The sequence below is a fragment of the Mastigoproctus giganteus genome, chromosome 14, assembly GCF_048544385.1.
Source record: "Mastigoproctus giganteus isolate SK-2022 chromosome 14, ASM4854438v1, whole genome shotgun sequence".
Taxonomy (NCBI): Eukaryota; Metazoa; Arthropoda; class Arachnida; order Uropygi; family Thelyphonidae; genus Mastigoproctus; species Mastigoproctus giganteus.
Window position 1 is genome coordinate 88,160,612 of NC_143588.1, and position 20,371 is coordinate 88,180,982.

General features: G+C 37.8%; 1 protein-coding gene across 1 annotated transcript in view; it reads left to right on the forward strand.

Moving 5' to 3' along the window:
- Window positions 1-20,371, forward strand: part of Sec6 (Exocyst complex component Sec6) — a 347,920-nt gene that overhangs the window by 175,580 nt on the left and 151,969 nt on the right. The window contains exons 12-13 of the mRNA XM_090388448.1: window positions 7,898-7,964; window positions 13,753-13,845. Of these exons, the coding sequence (XP_090244574.1) occupies window positions 7,898-7,964; window positions 13,753-13,845 (160 nt within the window). The remainder of the gene's footprint in view (window positions 1-7,897; window positions 7,965-13,752; window positions 13,846-20,371) is intronic.

Consider the following 20,371-nt stretch of genomic DNA (forward strand, 5'->3'; position numbering starts at 1 on the left):
TTATTTAAATTGTAGGTAAACATGTGAAAAAAATTTACGGAATATTACAGATTTCGAAGTGCATTGCATCCATATGTCACACTTCACTGTTAATAAAGGTGCTGGTATGCTGTACCATCCCAAAAAAAGCACTATATATATAACTGATATTAAATCAAAACTAATGCCAGTAGCATGGCAAAACTTATATATAAAATAAATAAATAAAGTGCAGCCATTATCAACCCACTGCAGGATGGAAGCCTCCTCAACAATTCATGCTGAGGGAAATGGACCATAATCTGCCAAGCTGGTCCAGTGCGGGTTGGCAGATCGACCGTATTCAGCAGTCAGGGGCTTGAACCCCGGTCTACTCAAAGAGCCTGTGCTACTGCACTCCCTCTCCAGACCACTCGGCTACGGAACCTATATATAGATAAGTAGAATGTGACGGGGAGAGAGAGGGAATAAGCTAACAAAACTGGAAATCGAAACTACGGAAACATCTGTGTGCATATGAAAAATAAAAATAATACATTAAAAGAAGTACTAAATGCTGTAGATCTGATGATTTGAATGTTGAAATCAACTGGCCCCCTGTACCAGTGGTCATGTGCTAGGAGGCCTTCCTTGGTAATTGCACCTCCAAGTAACTAAGTGGCCAAAAGTACAACACAAGACAACAGAATGCACACACACACACACACACACATCTGGCTTGGAAGCAATGCTTTCATTGCAGAGTTTATTGATGTATTAATAATACATCAAGTAGTAATCAATGGACACTGCTCATCGTGGACTAATGTTATTAGTGGAGTCCCTCAGGGCTCAGTGTTGGGTCCATTATTGTTTTCTGTATTTATAAATGATATTGATGATGGTATATCAAGCTTAATGTCCAAGTTTGCAGACGATACAAAGGTTGGCAGGGTTGTCAAGGACACTACTGACACTATGCTGCTGCAACAGGATCTGGAAAGGTTGAGCAGATGGGCTGAGAGGTGGCAAATGAAGTTTAACATTGACAAATGTAAAATACTACACATGGGAAACAGCAACCCCAGAGCAACGTATCAACTCTGTGGTACTACACTGACAGTGGTAGAGAATGAAAGGGACTTGGGGATGGTTGTGCAGGCAGATATGAAGTTCTCTGAGCAGTGCAGACGGGCTGCAAGAGTAGCTCATGGAGTATTGTCAATGATATACAGGAATTTTTCCAGCAGGGATAAGGAGGTGATTATTCCATTGTATAAGGCAATGGTCAGGCCACACCTAGAGTACTGTATACAGGCCTGGAGGCCTCATTTCAAGAAGGATGTAGAGCTGCTGGAACGAGTACAGAGAAGGGCAACAAGATTAGTGAATGGAACAAAGGGGTGCTCTTACGAAGAAAGGCTTAAGTTTTGCAAATTACAGTGTCTGGAGACTAGGCACCAGCGAGGTGATCAGATAGAGGTGTATAAAGCCTTGAATGGTTTAAGCATGCTCAATGCTGATGGGATTCTTCCTCTAGCTCAGAAAAATCACCTGAGAGGGCATAAATTCAAATTGAGGAAAGACAGATGTAGGATAGACGTGCCGAAATTTGCCTTTAGCCAGCGGGTGGTTGGTTGGCGGAACAGACTTCCATCCCTTGTGGTGGACGTTGATAGCCTAAATAAGTTTAAGGCTCAGCTGGACAGGTATTTTGAACGAACAGAGGGGTGAAGTGGAAGTGGTTTTTTTTTTTTTTTTTTTTTTTTTTTGGCTGATGCTGCATAAGCTTGCTTTCTTGCATCAAATGCCTCTACTAATGCTAATGCTATTATGGGAAACCACGGGAACCGCTCAATCCAGAATACAATAAAAAAAAAAAAAAAAAAAAAAAAAAACGATAGTAGGGCCACCTTTTGCTTGAATTACAGCCTGTAAATGTCATGGCATGGATTCACTAGGTGTCGGAGGGTATCTGGCTTCTGATTTTATTATTCAATCAGAATTTTTGTCAATTCCTCTATCATTCACAGTAGAAAACTGTGAAGCTGAATTGCATTTTCTAACATACCCCAGACATTCTCAATTGGATTCGGATATGCAGGCCAGGCCAGGTTAGGTGTTGGAAATCTTGGGAATGTTCCTCATATCATTACTTTACAGTTTCTGCATTGTGGGGCATTTCATTGTTATCTTGAAAGAACCCATTGCAGTTCAAGTAAAAATGAAGCATTGCAGGATAAATTTGTTCTTATATGTTAGAAAGGTATTCATTAAAGGTAACATGACCTTCTAAAAGTTTGAGCAGACCCAGTCCATAACAACAGAACATATTCCTTACCGTGATAATAGCTCCAGCCATTTTGAATAGTGGATGCATAAGGTTCATGGCTTTATAAGGTTCATGCCATACTTTCATCCTACCTTTGGTGCAAAAAAAAAAAGTGGAAATTGAGACTCCTGAGGCTACCTGATCTCTTTCCACTGTTCCACAGTCTAGTTGTTGGTGGCACCACTCCAGTAGAATCTTAAATTTTTTACAGAAAGAAGTGTCTTTTGTACAGGAACATGACTACCAAATCCCAGATTTGCTATCTGCTGTCACATTGTTCAGTTGGAAATGAGTCTTTCTTTGCCTAAATTGAGTTTTTCACTGGACCTTCTATTCTGATGCACAGTTCACTTTAAATTTCTGCAGTCTTGTTCTTGGAATATTGACTTTCTGATACCTTTTTCCTTTTAGAGCTGCATTCTTGTTTTCATTCTGCATATTGTCATTTTCCGCACATTATATTCTTGAAATGGTTGCTTTTGACATGACAGTGATTTCCTTTGTTTTTTCAATTGTGCTAAACGTGCTTCCACAATAACACCTTTGTGAAAATTGGAAATATCATCACCTGTTTTCTCCATGACCAAATCATCTAAGAAGCCCTAGGAAAATGTACTCTGTTTATCTGATACATGCATTTATCTGTTGATTCCAATTTCAATGTTTCTAATTTTTTGGCAATTGAGTGTGACACACACACACACACACACACATACACACACTGAAATTAAAAATAATTAACTTTTATAGAGTAATAAAGGGTGGTAGTAGTGGCATGTAATGCAAGAAAGCAAGTGTATGAACTTATGCAGCATCAGCCAAAAAAAAAAAATCACACCATTCTCTCCAAATGCCTATCCATTTCCTCCTTAAATTTATTTAACCTATCAACTTCCACGACAGATGGAAGTTTGTTCCAGTAATTAACCACCCACCGCCTAAAGGCAAATTTCCGCACATCTATTCTTCATCTGTCTTTTCTTAATTTGAATTTATGTCCCCTTAGGTTCGTAATCTGAACAAGCGGATGGATACCATCAGAATTCAGCGTGCTCAACCCATTCAAGGCCTTATACACCTCAATCAGATCACCACGCAGGTGCCTAGTCTCCAGCCACTGCAGTTTGCAGAACTTAAGCCTCTCTTGGTAAGAGGATCCCTTCATTCCTCTCACCAATCTTGTTGCCCTTCTCTGTACACACTCAAGTAAATCTACATCTTTCCTAAAATGAGGCCTCCAGACTTATACGCAGTACTCAAGGCGTGGCCTGACCATTGCCTTATACAGAGGGACAATCACCTCCTTTTCCCTGCTAGCAAAATTCCTATATGTCATTGACAAAACCCCATGACCTGCCCTGGCAGTCTGTCTGCATTGCTCAGAAAACTTCATATCTGACTGCACAATTACTCCAAGGTCTTTTTCATTTTCTACCACCTTAAGTGTAGTACCACACAGTTGGTACGTTTCTCTGGGGTTACTTCTACCCATATGCAGTACTTTGCATTTGTCAAGGTTAAACTTCAGTTGCCACTTCTTAGCCCATCTGCCCAAATTATCTAGATCCTGTTGCAGTAGCATGCTGCCATTACTGTCATTAACAACCCTGCCAACCTTTGTATCATCTGCAAGCTTCGACACTAAGCCTGTTATACCTTCATCAATATCATTGATAAATATACAAAACAACAGTGGACCCAACAATATGTCATTGACAAAACCCCATGACCTGCCCTGGCAGCCTGTCTGCATTGCTCAGAAAACTTCATATCTGACTGCACAATTACTCCAAGGTCTTTTTCATTTTCTACCACCTTAAGTGTAGTACCACACAGTTGGTACGTTTCTCTGGGGTTACTTCTACCCATATGCAGTACTTTGCATTTGTCAAGGTTAAACTTCAGTTGCCACTTCTTAGCCCATCTGCCCAAATTATCTAGATCCTGTTGCAGTAGCATGCTGCCATTACTGTCATTAACAACCCTGCCAACCTTTGTATCATCTGCAAGCTTCGACACTAAGCCTGTTATACCTTCATCAATATCATTGATAAATATACAAAACAACAGTGGACCCAACAACGAACCCTGTGGGACTCCACTAATAACATTAGTCCATGAAGAGCAGCACCCATTAATTATCACCCTCTGTCTTCTCCCACTCAACCTCCTTTTATCCATTGTAGCAACTTACCCTTAATACCATTCTGCTCCAATTTGTACAATAGTCTTCCATGCGCAACAGCGTCAAAAGCTTTCCTGAAATCCAAATATATGATATCAAAATTTTTTGCATCCAGTTCCTTTGTAACCACATCATAATATCCTATCAAATTTGTCAGACAAGACTTTCCCTTAACAAACCCATGCTGTGTCTGAATTATTGCTGCAGTCTTGTCTAGATGGTCCTGCAATGCATCTTTAACCAGTGACTCCATTATTTTACCTGGAACAGAAGTTAAACTAACTGGTCTGTAATTACTCGTGTCACCCTTCGATCCCCCTTTGTGAATTGGGGATACATTTGCACATCTCCAGTCCGTGGGGCTCCCCTGAGTCCAAGGATGCTCTCATAATTATGGCTAATGGTTTGCTTAGTTGCTTTTCTCCCTCCTTTAATATAACTGGATTGATCCCATCCACCCCAAAATAAGAAATAAGAAAGTACAGAAAGTGAAGCGTTGGTAGCTGCAAGACATATTCAGCTGCATGTTGCCATAATGTAATGAAAATTAAATTAAGAATAGATGAATAGTAGCAGAGAGGATAAGCCAGTAAGGTGCAGATACAATGAAATCCAGTACTGTGCATACAGAAACAATGAAGAAATGGGGTACTAAAATAAGAATAAGTCTATTGCAAAAGAAATATGTGCTTGATTATAATTTAGAATGTGCTAATTAAAAGGGCAATATGTCAAATTTATAAGCCAATTATAAATAAATTTAGACTGGCATCCCTGAATTATAACACAGCTGGATGTTATAAAATATTGCTATTAACAATACTAAAAACCAACTACAGCATTGTAACTGATATATATATAAAACAAAAATATATAAAATTTATTGTGTAATAAATTGGACAACCAGTTTATTACTGTATAATGAATATTAGCATTAGTAGAGGCACATGATGCAAGAAAAGCTTATACAGCATCACCCAAAAAAAAAAAAAACCCTTCCCATTTCACTGATTCATTCATTTCAAATGTTTGTCTAGTTCTGCCTTGAATTTATTTAAGCTATCAACTTCCACAACAGCAGATGGAAGTTTGTTCCAGCAATCAACTACCCGCTGGCTAAAGGCAAACTTCCGCACATCTATTCTACAACTGTCTTTCCTCAGTTTGAATCTGTGCCCCCTCAGGTTTGTAATCTGAGCAAGAGGAAAAATCCCATCAGCATTGAGCCTGCTCTGTCCAATTAAGACCTTATACACCTCAATTAGATCACCTCACAGGTGCCTAATCTCCAGAAGCTGCAATTTGCAGAACTTTTTCTTCATAAGCATTTCTTCATAAGTGCACCCCTTTGTTCCCTTCACCAGTTTTGTTGCCCTTCTCTGTACTCATTCTAGCAATTCTACATCCTTCCAAAAATGAGATTTCCAGACCTGTATGCAGTACTCAAGGTATGGCCTGACCAGTGGCAGACTAAGGAAAAATCGGGCCCTATGCAAGATTCTCATTTCGGGTACCATCTAGGGTTGCCACCTTTCAGAAATTGCAATGAAGGGCACAGTTGAATAGGATAAAAAAGGTCTATTACTAAATATAAAAATACAGGTCTTGTATTATGTTGAAAGCTAAAAAGAGTCCTTTGCCTATAAAAATGTATGATAAAACCATTTTACAGGCCTCAAAAAATTACAGGGCCGTAGACAGTTGCCTAGTCTACCTAGGCCAAAGTTTGCCCCTGCACCTGACCATTGCCTTGTACGAGGAGATAATCAACTCCTTATCCCTGTTCACAAAATTCCTGTATATCATGGACAATATCCCATGACTTACTCTGGCAGCCTGTCTGCACTGCTCAGAAAACTTCATATCTGACTGCACAATTACTCCCAGATCTCTTTTATTCTCCACTACATTCAGTGTAACACCACATAGTTGGTACATTTCTCTGGGATTACTGCTACCCATATGCAGTACTTTGCATTTGTTAATGTTAAACTTCAGTTGCCACTTCTCAGCCCATCTACCCAACTTTTCCAGATCCTGTTGTAGCAGCATACAGTCAGTCCTCGTATAACACGCGTTTACACTACACGAATTCGATCATACACGATTTATAAATAGGGGAATGATATCTTATATAACACGAACCGAATTGGCTTAAGCACGATTCGTCTTTGTGTTTACAAGAAATGGCAGTCGAACGTAGAATCACCCCAACCGAACGCAACACGATAGGAATGAAGAGAAGATTCTGAAAATGTATTTATGTTTTTTTTATCAGTGAAGGGGAAACATATTTCACCATAATAAGGTAAAAACCAACAATTCCAGCTATCGGTATAATCGCAAATGCAATTAGATCGAGTTTACTACTAGTTTATAACAGATTCCACTAGCACAAATGCAACTGGAAATTGTTTTTATTGTTTTATGATAGTAACCCCTAGAAATGTGCTTTAGTAAAATGTGAGGTGTTTATAGTGTGTCTCTGTCTTTACGGTTTGTTTATTCAGTTGCTACACTCGTGCAGCTTTGTTTATGTGTATTAAGCGTGCCTCCTCGTTTTGTAATTGTGCTTTATTCCCTAAAAATAGTAAAATACTTAAAAGGTGTGAAAAGGAAGCGTCCTGTTGAAGACACTGCAAATTCGGAGAGAAAAAGAAAAGCAATATCGATAAACAGAGGGACGGTCAAAAATTCTTACCCGGGAAAATTTATAGTGGCCTCATACTATGGTTTATGGCCAAAATCACACCGGTCTCCGGGGTTTCCCCATAAGGCTTATGGCCAGTCCACCTCTATCGATAGAGAAAAAATATGAAATTGTGAAATGCTTTGAGTGAAATGAAAGACCATGTGATATTACACATGCTACAGGCCTAAATGAGGCAACGTCGAGAATTACAAAGAATGCAGAGAAAATAAAAACAACTTTCATAGCAGGAACAACTCAAAGTGTAATTAAAATCCATTAAATTAAGACACAAAGAACTGGAAGAGATGGAACGGCTGTCATCTGTTTGGATAGAAAATCAAACAAAAAACAAGTTTGCTTACGATAGAAGGAAAAGGCAATATTGGCAATATTTTATTACGTAATAGCCGTAATAAAATACTTACGTATTTTATTACGACAATAAATAATCGTAATAAAATACTTACGTATTTTATTACGATTATTTATTGTGTTTGGTAATGTTTTGGTTACAAATGTGTATTCAATTTTGGGTGGTCAACAGCTAACCCTATTTTTCCCATAGGGCCTTTTGTTTATATTGCACGATTTTGCATTGCACAAGGGGTTTCTAGGAACACAACTATCGTGCTATACGAGGACTGACTGTACTGTTATTGTGTAATAAATTATATTGGTTGTTGTTACGATTTGTTGTATGTGTTTTAATCCTTGCCTCATTTTTTACTAGATATTTGAGCACATTAAGAAATAATTATCAAGACTGGATGAAGAATACATTATCATCTGATGTCAAGGTATTTTTGTATAATTTTGTAATAACTGTAAAAATATATAAGTTTTTGTTGTTAAATTTAGCTATAAGGCTTAAGACAGCATACTAAAATATTAAACAAATTTTTTTATAGTTTTCTTTGAACATGAAAGTAGAACAAAGTCCAAATAGGATGCGAGGACTTGCTTTTAATGTTTCACTTTGTTCATTTTTTATTCCGGTTGACTGTTTACTATGTGAAGCATAAAATCTGATTATGGCATTAATTTAATTCCTGTTATAAGAGAAGAACTTAACAAATGTGTAGGCTTTATGATAACAGTTATCAAAAGTTGAAATATTTTACAAGTTTATTCTTTTAAAATATTGAATACAAAAGTAGCCAGTTTTATATATTTCAGTTTCTCATATGTATGCTGGATATCTCATATTTGTCTTAACGATTGAACAAAATGCTAAGGAAATGTTTAGAAAAGAAGGAATATTTCCTTCCTTTTATTACCTTTCTGGGAAAAGGATTTCCTTAGTATTTGACATGGTTGTAGTTTTCTCATTTAGAATTAACTTCATCTTATCAATGAGTTGCCCAGTTGCATTATTTTTCAAATGATGCTCCCATGTAAAGGAGCATGTTTTTTTTTAATCATCACCATGCTTTGTAGTTATGATATTTTGTTCTTTACAATTTTCTTACTCATTTTCAACAATTTCGAAAATCAATTTGGCTTGGTCAAAGCAGTTGGATAAAGGGCCAGGATTGTAAATTTCATTAGTAATGTCACTTCATTATTTTGAAGATTGTGATTTCAGCCAGTAAACCTTTTAATTTGGCTTTTAAAAAAAAAGTTTGCCAGTGGAAAAAAAAAAAATGTCTGCTAAGCAATCAAGATAAACATCTACTGATTTAGTTGTCTGGGAAGATATCATTTAATAAATTTTACATTCAGACAGAGCACTGCTTTGCTGGAAAAAGGTTCTATTAAAAAAGATTTAATTGCTGGAGTTCAGTGGTTAAGAAATTTTGTAATTTTTCAAAGTTAATATTTGCAGTGCTGGTACTTTTTTTTTGGGGGGGGGAAAGAGTCAAATATGTGACACTTCTTCGATATTTGATTTCTGGAGTCTCTTTATTTTGTATCATAGTAGTAGTGGCAAATGATGCAAGTTTATGTAGCATCAGCCAAACAAAAAAAAAAACCTACACACTTCACCCAACCAAACCCTCCAAGAATTTGTCTAATTCTTCCTTGAATTTATTCAGACCATCCATTTCCACAACAACAGATGGAAGCCCGTTCCAACAATCAACTACACCTCTTAACTGAAGGCAAACTTCCACACATCTATCCTGCAACCAACCTTCCTCAACTTGAATTTATGCCCCCTCATGTGCGCAGTCTGAGTAAGAAGAAGAAGAATGCCATTAACATTTAGTGTACTGAATCCATTTAAGGCTTTAAACACCTTAATACGATCTCTCCGGATGTGCCTGGTAACCATATGTGGCAAATTTCAGAACTGATGCATTTCTAGGTAAGAGCACCCTTTAATTCTTCATCAATTTAGTTTGTCCTTCTCCACACCCAATCCAGCAGATCTACATCCTTCCTAAAGTGAGGTCTCCAGACCTGTATGCTGTACCCAAGATGCTACCTAACCATGGCCTTGTTCAAAGGGATAATCACCTTGTTATCCCTTCTGGCAGCGTTTCTATATATCATTGATAAAACCCCATGAACTGTTCTGACACATGTCTGCACTGCTCAGAGAATTTCATATCTGACTGCGGCATCTCCGTAGCCAGGTGGGAAGGAGCAGCAATGCGTAGCGCACGCTTCTTGATTAGACCGGGGTTCGAGCCCGTCACCACCAAATACGGAGGATGCGGAAAGGTCAGGGAATGACCACCGCATATCCTGGAGCAATATGGCCTTAGTTGCTAATGCTCCTAAAAACCAAATAAACAAACATATCTGACTGCACAATTACCCTCAGGTCTTTTTTTCATTTTCTTTTACCCTGAGTGTAGAATGAACACAGTTCATAAGTTACTCTGTCATTGCTGCTACCCATATGCAGTAATCGCACATCTCCAGACCATAGGAATCTCCCCTGAATCCAAAGATGCTCTCATAATTATGGCTAAGGATTTTCTTACCTCCTTTGCTGCCTCCCTTAATATAATTGGATAGATTCCATCCACCTCCAGGCACTTATTTTATATTCAGCTTCAACAACTTCTCTTCTACTTTCCTTTCATTATCATTTAGCTTCCCATTAGAGTTTGATAAATTTCTGGAATCCTCTTTGTAAAGAAATCCTCATTTACGATTGTAGATGCAAGTGGCCCAATGTAATTCAAACACTTCTTTCTATTGTTAAAACAAGCATAGAAGTCTTTGCATTCTTTTCCAGAGACTTCTCATTATCTGCCTTAGCTTGCCTAACCTCTTTCGTGACTTGATTAGAGAATAATTTATATATACCATCGGCTTCTGTATTACCTGATAATTTATATGCATCTCATGAACTTTTATTTTCTGCCGAGTGTCTCAGCAGTTCATCTGACATCCATTTAGATCTAAGCTTTGAAAAGTATTTCTTTGTTGGTATGAAAAGTCTAGTAACTTCTTTACTTCCCTGAATACTTTCCATTTAGAATTTTCTGTTGGTAACATCATCAGTTTGTCCCACTGCACACAATTTAAAAATTGCCTGAGACCTCTGTAGTCACCCGTATGAAAGCAAAAGCCTTTACCTTTACTCCTGACAATAGTTGTCTTTAATTAAATTCCACATTAGTACAGTGTGATCATTGCCACCGTTGGTTTTTTCCTGCAGATTCTTAATGCATAAAGAATCACTGCTGATAACCAGATCAAGAGTTTTGCTTCCTCTTGTTGCCTCTCTAATATGCTGCTGTAGAAAACAGTCATCCAAGAAATCTACAAAACCTTTGCTAGTGTGTGAGTGACCAACACCCACACGTTCCAGTCAATACCTACCAGAGAATTAAAATCCCCCATTATAAGACCATCTGTTTTACTGGCCTGCTCTGTTTCTCTGTATAATTGTTTGTTGTACTTGTACTACAATAGTTTTCTTTAATTAAATTCCACATTAGTATACTGTGATCGCTGCCACCCAGTGGGTCTTTTACCCACAAGTTCTTAATGCATGATGACCTGCTGATAACCAGACCAAGAGCATTGCTTTCTCTTGTTGCTTCTCTAATATGCTGCTGTAGAAAACAGTCATCCAAGAAAGCTACAAAAGTCTTGCTATTGTGTGATTGACCAACCCATAAATTCCAATCAACATATGGTAAATTAAAATCCCCCATTATAAGGCATTCTGATTATTGGCCCACTTTATTTCTCTCTGTAGCTGTTTGGTGTACTCATCAGTCATTAGCTCTATAACACACTCCCACTCAATTTTGTTTTCCCAGTGCTTATATCACACCAAACTGATTCAACGCTGCACTGGTCACTCATGTTGATTAGATGCACTGCTTTAAATTTCATATGCTTCTTAACTAAAAGCATAATCCCTCCACTCCTCCTGTCCCATGTGTCCTTCCTGTATACATTGTACTCTCCATATTCAAATTCAGCATTGCTTACGTCTGTGCAATACCGTGTCTCTGCTATCTATAATGTCTGTATTTGATGATGTAATCAGTACTTCAAATTCATCAAATTTATTTACAATGCTCCTACCATTAGTATTATTGTACATTCAAGTATACATGCACATGTTCTTTCTCTTAGTTACCCTAACACACCCCATGTATTTACTTGTTCCATGATGACCCACAGCAGTGCTTGAAATTCCTGACACCTTTCTTTCCAGACTGCTGCATGTTCCAATAGAAGCAGTGCATGAATCACTTTCATTTCTTCCTGTAGCTCTACTTAATCTATTAGTCTATGTACCAGCCAATCTAGCAGTTACCGTTCCACCTATCACTGCCTTGATGGCACAGCCAATATTTTTGCTCCCCTTCTATTAATGTATTCCATCCCTGTTAACAATTCTCCATTCCAGAACACTGAGGTTTTTCTATATTCCAGATCCACAGTTGTGATTAGCATTAGTAAAGGCACATGATGCAAGAAAGCAAGCTTATATAGCATCAGTCAAAAAAAAAAAAAAAAAACCCCCTTATTTCACCCATCCACTCGCTCCAAATGTTTGTCTCGTTCTGCCTTGAATCTATTTAAGCTATCAACTTCTACAATGACAGATGGAAGTTTGTTCCAGCAATCAACCACCCGCTGGCTAAAGGCAAACTTCCATTCATCTGTCCTACAATCGTCTTTCCTCAATTTGAATGGCGCCTCCGTAGCCAGGTGGGAAGGAGCAGCAGTGCGTAGCACACGCTTCTTGATTAGACCGGGTTCGAGCCTGTCACCACCAAATACGGAAAGGTCAGGGAATGACCACCGCATATCCCGGAGCAATATGGCCTTAGTTGCTAATGCTCCTAAAAAAACCAAATAACAAACAAATAACAATTTGAATTTATGCCCTCTCAGGTGATTATTGTGATTTATAGAAGGAGAGCAATCACAACTATGGATCTGGAAACACCCAAAAGTAAATTTTAGGTCTTTTCTGGGAGTTAGTTGTAAATGGAATGACACAGTTACTGAACACAGAACCACACAGAACTGTTGCCTATATCCTACTGATTTTCAGCTTATGGTCAGATCAGCCATTGTCAGGATATATTTTAGGATTTGTTAGAACCATTACCAACTTTTCAGGCCTGTTATAACTTTATGTACTGAGTAGTTGTACAAGTTATATCAGTTGGATTTGCATGTTGTGACTCCTCTGTATAAGATTGGTTATCCTAACCTCAATTGAAGAAGCCTTTAGAAATTTTATCATTGTTCAGGAATCAAACCCAGACCTTTCTAAATGAGTGCTAGGTGGCAGGATACTGTATGTGTGCTCAGCTGCTATGGAGGACAGCAATCAAAGAAAGGAGAAAAAGAAATCAAACTGACAGTGCACATTCTAATGAAATCACAATTTCTGTATTTAATCTTCTTGTCTTGACTACTTCTTGAGTAATATCAACTTATGATGTTTTGTTTAAACTGGATATTTAATTTGATTCATATATAAGTGAATCTGTTGGCCAGCCAGCCAATATCATATAAACACTTGAGTGATCGTATGAAGCTGGCCCATTGTTTGGGGGAATTCCTTGGCACATTGACTACTTTGGTCATATGTGTTAGTTAGTATGGTATACCTGTTTATATGATTTGTAATGTAATATGCCTGACAAAGTTTGTATTCATTTTCTGATTTGCATGTTGTGTGTGTGTGTGTGTGCGGAAAAAACAGTAACTCGTGGGTTGGTGAGGGGGGGATTGCCACTCCTCTGTCTAAGATTGGTTTACCAGGCTCCATTTGATGAGCCTTCAAAAGAATTTCTCCAATCAGTGATGGGATTTGAACCCAGACCTCTCTAAATGAGTAATGAGAAAGCCTGACATACCGAGTGGTCAGGAATGAGAGCGTAATAACACATGCTCTTTGAGTAGACCATGGTCCAAGCCTATGACTACTAAATACAATTAACAATTGTATTCATAGTTTCTTGTAAACTTCTCTGACCTGGTGGTCATGCCACAGTATAAACAAGAATTTTTTTTTTTTTTTTTTTATATTGAATAAATAAAATGCACATTACCTGTTGGTGTTTTATAAAAATTTGAACAAATCTGTAGTATGGTGTTATATTTTTTATTATTATTTTTTAAACTTTATTTTTTTATTTTGTTTTATAGGATTGGTACAGAGATTCTGAACCAGAGCAGAATGGTGATGGTGTTTTTCATACATCATTACCTGTTATTGTGTTCCAGATGATAGAACAGCATGTAAGTGTTGTGATAACATATATTTTGGAGTTCTTAAATAATATCGTTATGAAAAATAATGCTTAAGATCAGTACAAGCTTGGCTATGTTATTAAATTTTAATTTTGAAGGGCCAGTAAAGTCAACTTCATATATTTAAAAAGAAACAGGCTCTCTCTCTCTCTCTCTCTCTCTCTCTCTCTCTCTCTCTCTCTCTCTCTCTCTCTCTCTCTCTCTCTCTCTCTCTCTCTCTCTCTCTCTCTCTCTCTCTCTCTCTCTCTCTCTCTCTCTCTCTCTGTGTTGACATTAACTATATAGTTAGTTTCTTATTATGTTGACATGTATGTTGTATAATATTATGAAAAACTAAATATTTATTTTCTGTATATACAGGGTGTCTCAAAAATTTTGGTACAAACGTTTAGAGGAGGTAGGTAAAATCTAAAGGAATGTGAATTGCATAGGAACCCATAACCAGAAACGTCATCGTAAGTCAGTATACAGCGCAGTAGTCGCCGCATAAAGAGCATGCATCGATATACGAACTGTGAGCTGGCAGACATGCACCTAGTGTATGGATTAGCAGAGGGCAATGGACGAGCCACTCAACGAATTTATGGAGAACGCTTCCCAGACAGACATGTACCGGCCCACTATTTGTTTGCGCATGTGCATCAAAATTTGTGTGATTATGGGTCACTTAGAGGTAACAGGAGTAGTGCGGGCAGACCACGTTTGACGCAAACTCCCACCACGGAAAAAAGTGCGTTGAACGCCATCCAGAATAATCCTACTATCAGCACACGTGCCGTTGCCTCTGCCTTAGGAGTGTCTCGTAGTGTACAGCGTGTCTGGCACGACGATTCCTTACACCCCTTTCATCTCCAAAGGGTTCAGTTACTGCTCCCCCAAGATCATCCTGCACGTGTGGCTTTTGCGCAGTGGTTTCTCCAAGAAAGTGTTCAAGACTTGAATTTTCCAGCCTATGTTTTGTTCACGGATGAGGCTTATTTCACTTGTGAAGGCTCATTCAATGAGCACAATGCTCACGTGTGGGCTCACAACAACCCACACGATGTGCACCCCATGCGGCACATCACTTCGCAATAAATGTGTGGGCAGGTGTGGTCGGTGACTGCTTAGTCGGCCCATACCGGTTACCATCCCACATGAACTCTGCTAAATATTGGATCTTTCTTGAATACGTTCCATCAGCGTTACTTTACGATGTTCCACCAAATTTGAGACGCAACATTTCGTTTCAACATGACGGGGCACCTGCCCATTATGGAAGGTGTGTTCATGACCATTTGAACAGGCATTTTGGGCGTCGATGGATTGGCCGTGGTGGACCCGTTGCCTGGCCCCCACGCTCACCTGATTTATTGACCCTTGATTTCTTTCTGTGGGGGGGGACCCTCAAATCTATCATGTATGAATCGCCTGTGGAAACGGAAATGGATCTCGTGGTGAGACTCGTCTGCGCTGCTGCTACTGTCAAAGAAACTCCAGGTGTGTTCGACCATGTCCGCCAATCCATGCCACGTTGGTGTCATGCATGCATCGCGTCTCATGGTGGAACCTTCGAGCATCTGTTGTAACATCATGAAATGCATCCATCTCGTACTCCATTGTTAATATTATGTCATATAAATGTTTGCCACTGATTACTGTCTCGTGTCATTTCTGCTTCTTGTGCCTGTGCTACTACTTTCCCGTGATGTTTCTAGTTATGGGTTCCTATGCGATTCACATTCCTTTAGATGTTACCTACCTCCCCTAAACGTTTGTACCAATATTTTTGAGACACCCTGTATATGGTTAACTATGTAGTTAATTTCAACATATATATATATTGTTTCATTTAATATATATATATAGAAAATAAATATTTAGTTTTCATTATTATTATAACAACAATGACATACATGTCAATTGAATTAGGAACTAACTATATAATTCATTACAATAATACAGGCAATCCCTGTATAACACGGTACTTCTATAACACTGTTTTGCTCTAACATAATTGATAAATTGCGCAGTCATCGCATAACACGGTTAGAGAATTTCAGTAAACCTCACATAAGAGGGTATTTTTGAGCTTTTGTGCAGGGAAAATCCTGCTATTATGTTGGATGTAATTTTTTAACATTTCCACCCTTTTTGAATCCCCGCTGTTGACTCATTAATCAAAAAAAAAAAAATTATTGAGAAATCCCTGTATTTTATTTTGTTGGGAAATTCCCATGTTATGTTCTGTGCTATTGAACTTGTGGAAAAATCTAGATTTCAAAGTTTTACTACTATTGGATAGCACACCAGGCCATCCAAAAGATTTAAGTCATCCAAACATTGAAGTTATGTTCCTACCGCCACAGTTGTACTGGGTTAATGCAACTTCTTTCATTCAGCTGTTAGATCAAGGCATTATATCCACCTGTAAAACTCATTCCATCAGAAAATCGTTGCAATGGATTTTGTAAAAAATTGATTCCGAATCTATTGAAGTAATGGAGGCATGGAAACATTTCTCAATTGTGGACTGTATCATAATCATAGCTTTACCGCTCAAGTAAAACCGTCAATGTTAAATGCTTAGGTAAAAATGTATGGCCAGAGTCAGTTCATTCAGGAAAAATGGTCGAACGGGCAGAAAAAGGAATCGGTGCGATAGTAGAACTTGCTATGTCGATAGGTCTCTCTCTGTTTATACTCCGGGACGACCAAACGGTCAGAGGAGTTCACAAGATAGACAGATTACAAGAACCAGCACCATATTCAGTAGTCACGGGCTTGAATCCCGGTCACTCAAGGCACATGTACTTATGCACCTGACCACTAGGCTACGACGGCCCCATGCTATGTCGATAGGAGGGGAAGGTTTTGATGATATGACTACTGAAGCCCTTGTGGGTAGTGCAGTTGATAGAATCGCCTTCCTCCTCCCCACATTGGGTGGTACTGGAGTTCGAATCCTGTTGATGACAGGAGGAATTTTTGAGTCTTTTTCACAATGTGGCCGAGTTAGCTGGACTCAGGTGAGGGTAACAATGTTTTTCTTCCAGGAAAACAGAAAATCGACCTCAGGACACACAATTTATAGACAATATACACAGAGTAACATGGCCTTAGTCACTATGCTCCTAAAAAAAAAAAAAAAAAAAAGAGAGATATGTTTACTGAAGATGTTCAAGAATTACTGGTAGAAAAAGAAGCTGGCATAGCGGATTTGGTGCAAATGGCATCAGCGGTAAAATAAAATCAATTCAGATGATGATATCACAGATGAAAATTCTAAACTTCCAAATTTTACACTAAAAAGCATAGGGGAAGGCATAAAATTAGCCAAGCAATTAGAATCTTATTTTTTGAATGCAGAATTTGAAATGAAAGGAGTCCAAAGTTCAAAAGGGTGCTTCAAAAATGCATAGTTCCATATGATGAAATTCATAAAGATTTATCAAGCAAAAGCAAACAAACCAAGATTACTGATTTTTTAAAGAGAGCAGAAGATACACTAAATCTAGAATGGTATATTTTTGTTAGTTTTGTTAACATTTTATTAATGAAATAGTTAACATTTTGATAACAAAATAGTGTATTTTTGTTAGCTTTTTCTTAGTCCCATATAACACGGTTTCACACAATACGACATTTTATTGGAACCTAACTACTACATTATACGAGGGTTACCTATATATATATAAGTAAAAATCACAAAACCACCAAAAGTAAACTGGAAAAAAAAATAATTTTTTTTCTTTCAGTTTACTTTTTTTTTTTTTTTTTTTTTGGCAGATGATTTTAAGCTTGCTTTCTTGCATTATATGCCTCTACTAATGCTAATTTGGCTAAAGCACGCTCCTACTGTAAATATTTTTTCCCCGTGTTATATCACAATATACTGACTCCACAATGTGCTGGCTACGATGTCAACTGGACGTAGAACCTTTGAAATTTAACAATGGAAGTTAGCTGTGATAGTTGCTATTATATGTGCTTTTCTTAAAAGTATTTATAAATATGGTTTTAAAGTGCTTACTTTAAATACTCTTGTGATATACGAATATATTCTGATAAGGTCTACAAGGTTTGACAGTTTCTAATCAAGGAAAGGTAATATTCCAGCTAGATTTATGATAAGTCTGTTTTGGCAGTTAGAGCATTCTCTGTTCTTACCATCAGTTCCAGCTGGTACTTCAAAATTTGAATAACTACTTTTTAAAATCTGTAAGGTATTAGCATTAGTAGAGGCATATGATGCAAGAAAGCAAGCTTATTCAGCATCAGCCAAAAAAAAAACAAAACAAAAAAAACACTACTCCCATTTCACCCCTCCATTCGTTCGAAATACCTGTCCAGCTGAGCCTTAAATTTGTTTAGGCTATCAACTTCAACAACAAGTGATGGAAGTCTGTTCCACCAACCAACTACCGACTGGCTAAAGGCAAATTTCTGCCCATCTGTCTTTCCTCAATTTGAATTTATGCCCTCTCAGGTGATTATTCTGAGCAAGAGGAAGAATCCCATCGGCATTGAGCATGCTCAAACCATTCAAGGCCTTATACACCTCTATCAGATCACCTCGCCGGTGCCTAGTCTCCAGACACTGTAATTTTCAAAACTTAAGCCTTTCTTCGTAAGAGCAGCCCTTTGTTCCATTCACTAATCTTGTTGCCCTTCTTTGTACTCGTTCCAGCAGCTCTACATCCTTCTTGAAATGAGGCCTCCAGACCTGTATGGATGAAGGCACCTTCAAATAGGTGGAAGGGTATATCTAGCTGATTAGTTTCATCTAAGTTTGGAACAAAATATCTTCTTAATGGAAAAGATATATATGATTTTAAAGAATTTTAGATTTATATAGTAAAGGCCTATACAGCTATTGTTAACGAAGGAAAAAGGCTGGTAGTGTCCCCTATATGGTTATTAGTGTCCTCTTGTAATAAAAAAAATAAATAAAAATTGTTTATCAAATGGAGTCAGATACACACAGGGTTGATCTCACATGTGAAAAAAAAATTGTAGTTTTGAATTGAAAGAGGTTGCAGGTTCTATGAATCTTGAAAGTGGTGCTAAAGAGTCTAATCTCACTGTTGGTACAGAGACCACTAAGCCTGCAAATTTCAAATGTACATTAAGGAAGAATTGGAATTCTTTGCGTAAGCTAGAATTTCAGGATCCAAGTATATCTCATGGTAAATTGTCACTGAGTCAAAGTAAAGAATCTTCTGAGGCCTCTACCTCTGGAGATGTAGGTGAGAAGATATGGAAATGGGAGGAGGTTCTCTCAGGTAATACTATCATGTTAGCAGAATTGGATAGTGAGGATAATAGGGATGATAAGGACATTGCTTTTGACACCATGTAGATCTGTTGAATATTCAATCAAAACACGTTATCAAAGACAGATAGGCAATGGCGGGGAAGAAAGTTCAGTTGGATCACTGTGTTCATCGTGCAGTAGGTCTCCCATTTTAAGATGAAATAATAGGAGGAAAGTCAAGATCAATATGCCTAAGAATGATTGGTATAAGGAATTAAGTAAAGTTATGAAAAATGTTCAGAGTGATATGGATTTGGCTGAAAAAAATAAGAATTCTTCAGCTAAAATTGAGATGGGGAATGACACTGAAGTGAGTATCTTGTCGTGTTCAAAAGAAATTAGGAACAAAAACATTAATTTTAATTCTGTTGTCCAAAAACGACAACAGGATTAAAATTCTGGGGAGAGAAACATCTTTTGGGGAGAGAAACTGCCTTGCGCAAATGGTAATTTCAGAAGAGATAATACTCATAGCTTTTAAAGAAATAACATTTAAATTACTCAAAGATTTGAAAGATTTCCTTTTTGCCAAGGACAGTTGTATCAATCAGAGTTCAATCAGAGGGATATTGTCTAGATAGGATCTTCTTGAGGGCATGGTTTTGGAACTTTGGAATAGAGAATGAGAAATTTAAGGAACAGATACAATGTATGCATGAATCCGGTCAGAATTATAGGCAAGATACAGATAACCAACAAAATCTGAAACTTTATGGTGATGTAATTAAGAGTGATGTGACTTCTGCTGCGAAGGATGTTGGCTTGAAAGTGAATCCTTCAGACGATGAAGCGGTTATATCATATGATGATGAGCATGTTTTATTAATTCAAGCTAATGATGACTCTGTACTTAAAAGTAGTGAAGATGTCCAAATTGCTGTGGATAAGGAAATGAGAAACTCATTGAGAGAGGTTGGGATACTGAAGGTAAGAAAAGTATTTGATCGTGGCATTGTTTTAGAAACTAAAACAATGCAAACTAAAAAAAGACAAAGAAATAAAAAAGTGTGAACAATTGACAAGGCTTGAATTAGCTTTTGGATTTCCCAAAAGACCTGGAATGAAGTTAACTGTGTATGATGTTAGTAAAGAAGTTCAGAAGGATGATCTTCTACATGACATGTATGAGAAAAATCTTTTGCATTTGGGATTGATGAAAGAGGAGATGGTTGCTGAGGTCACTGTTTGCTTCATAAGTAGAAACAGGAGTGATTCCAG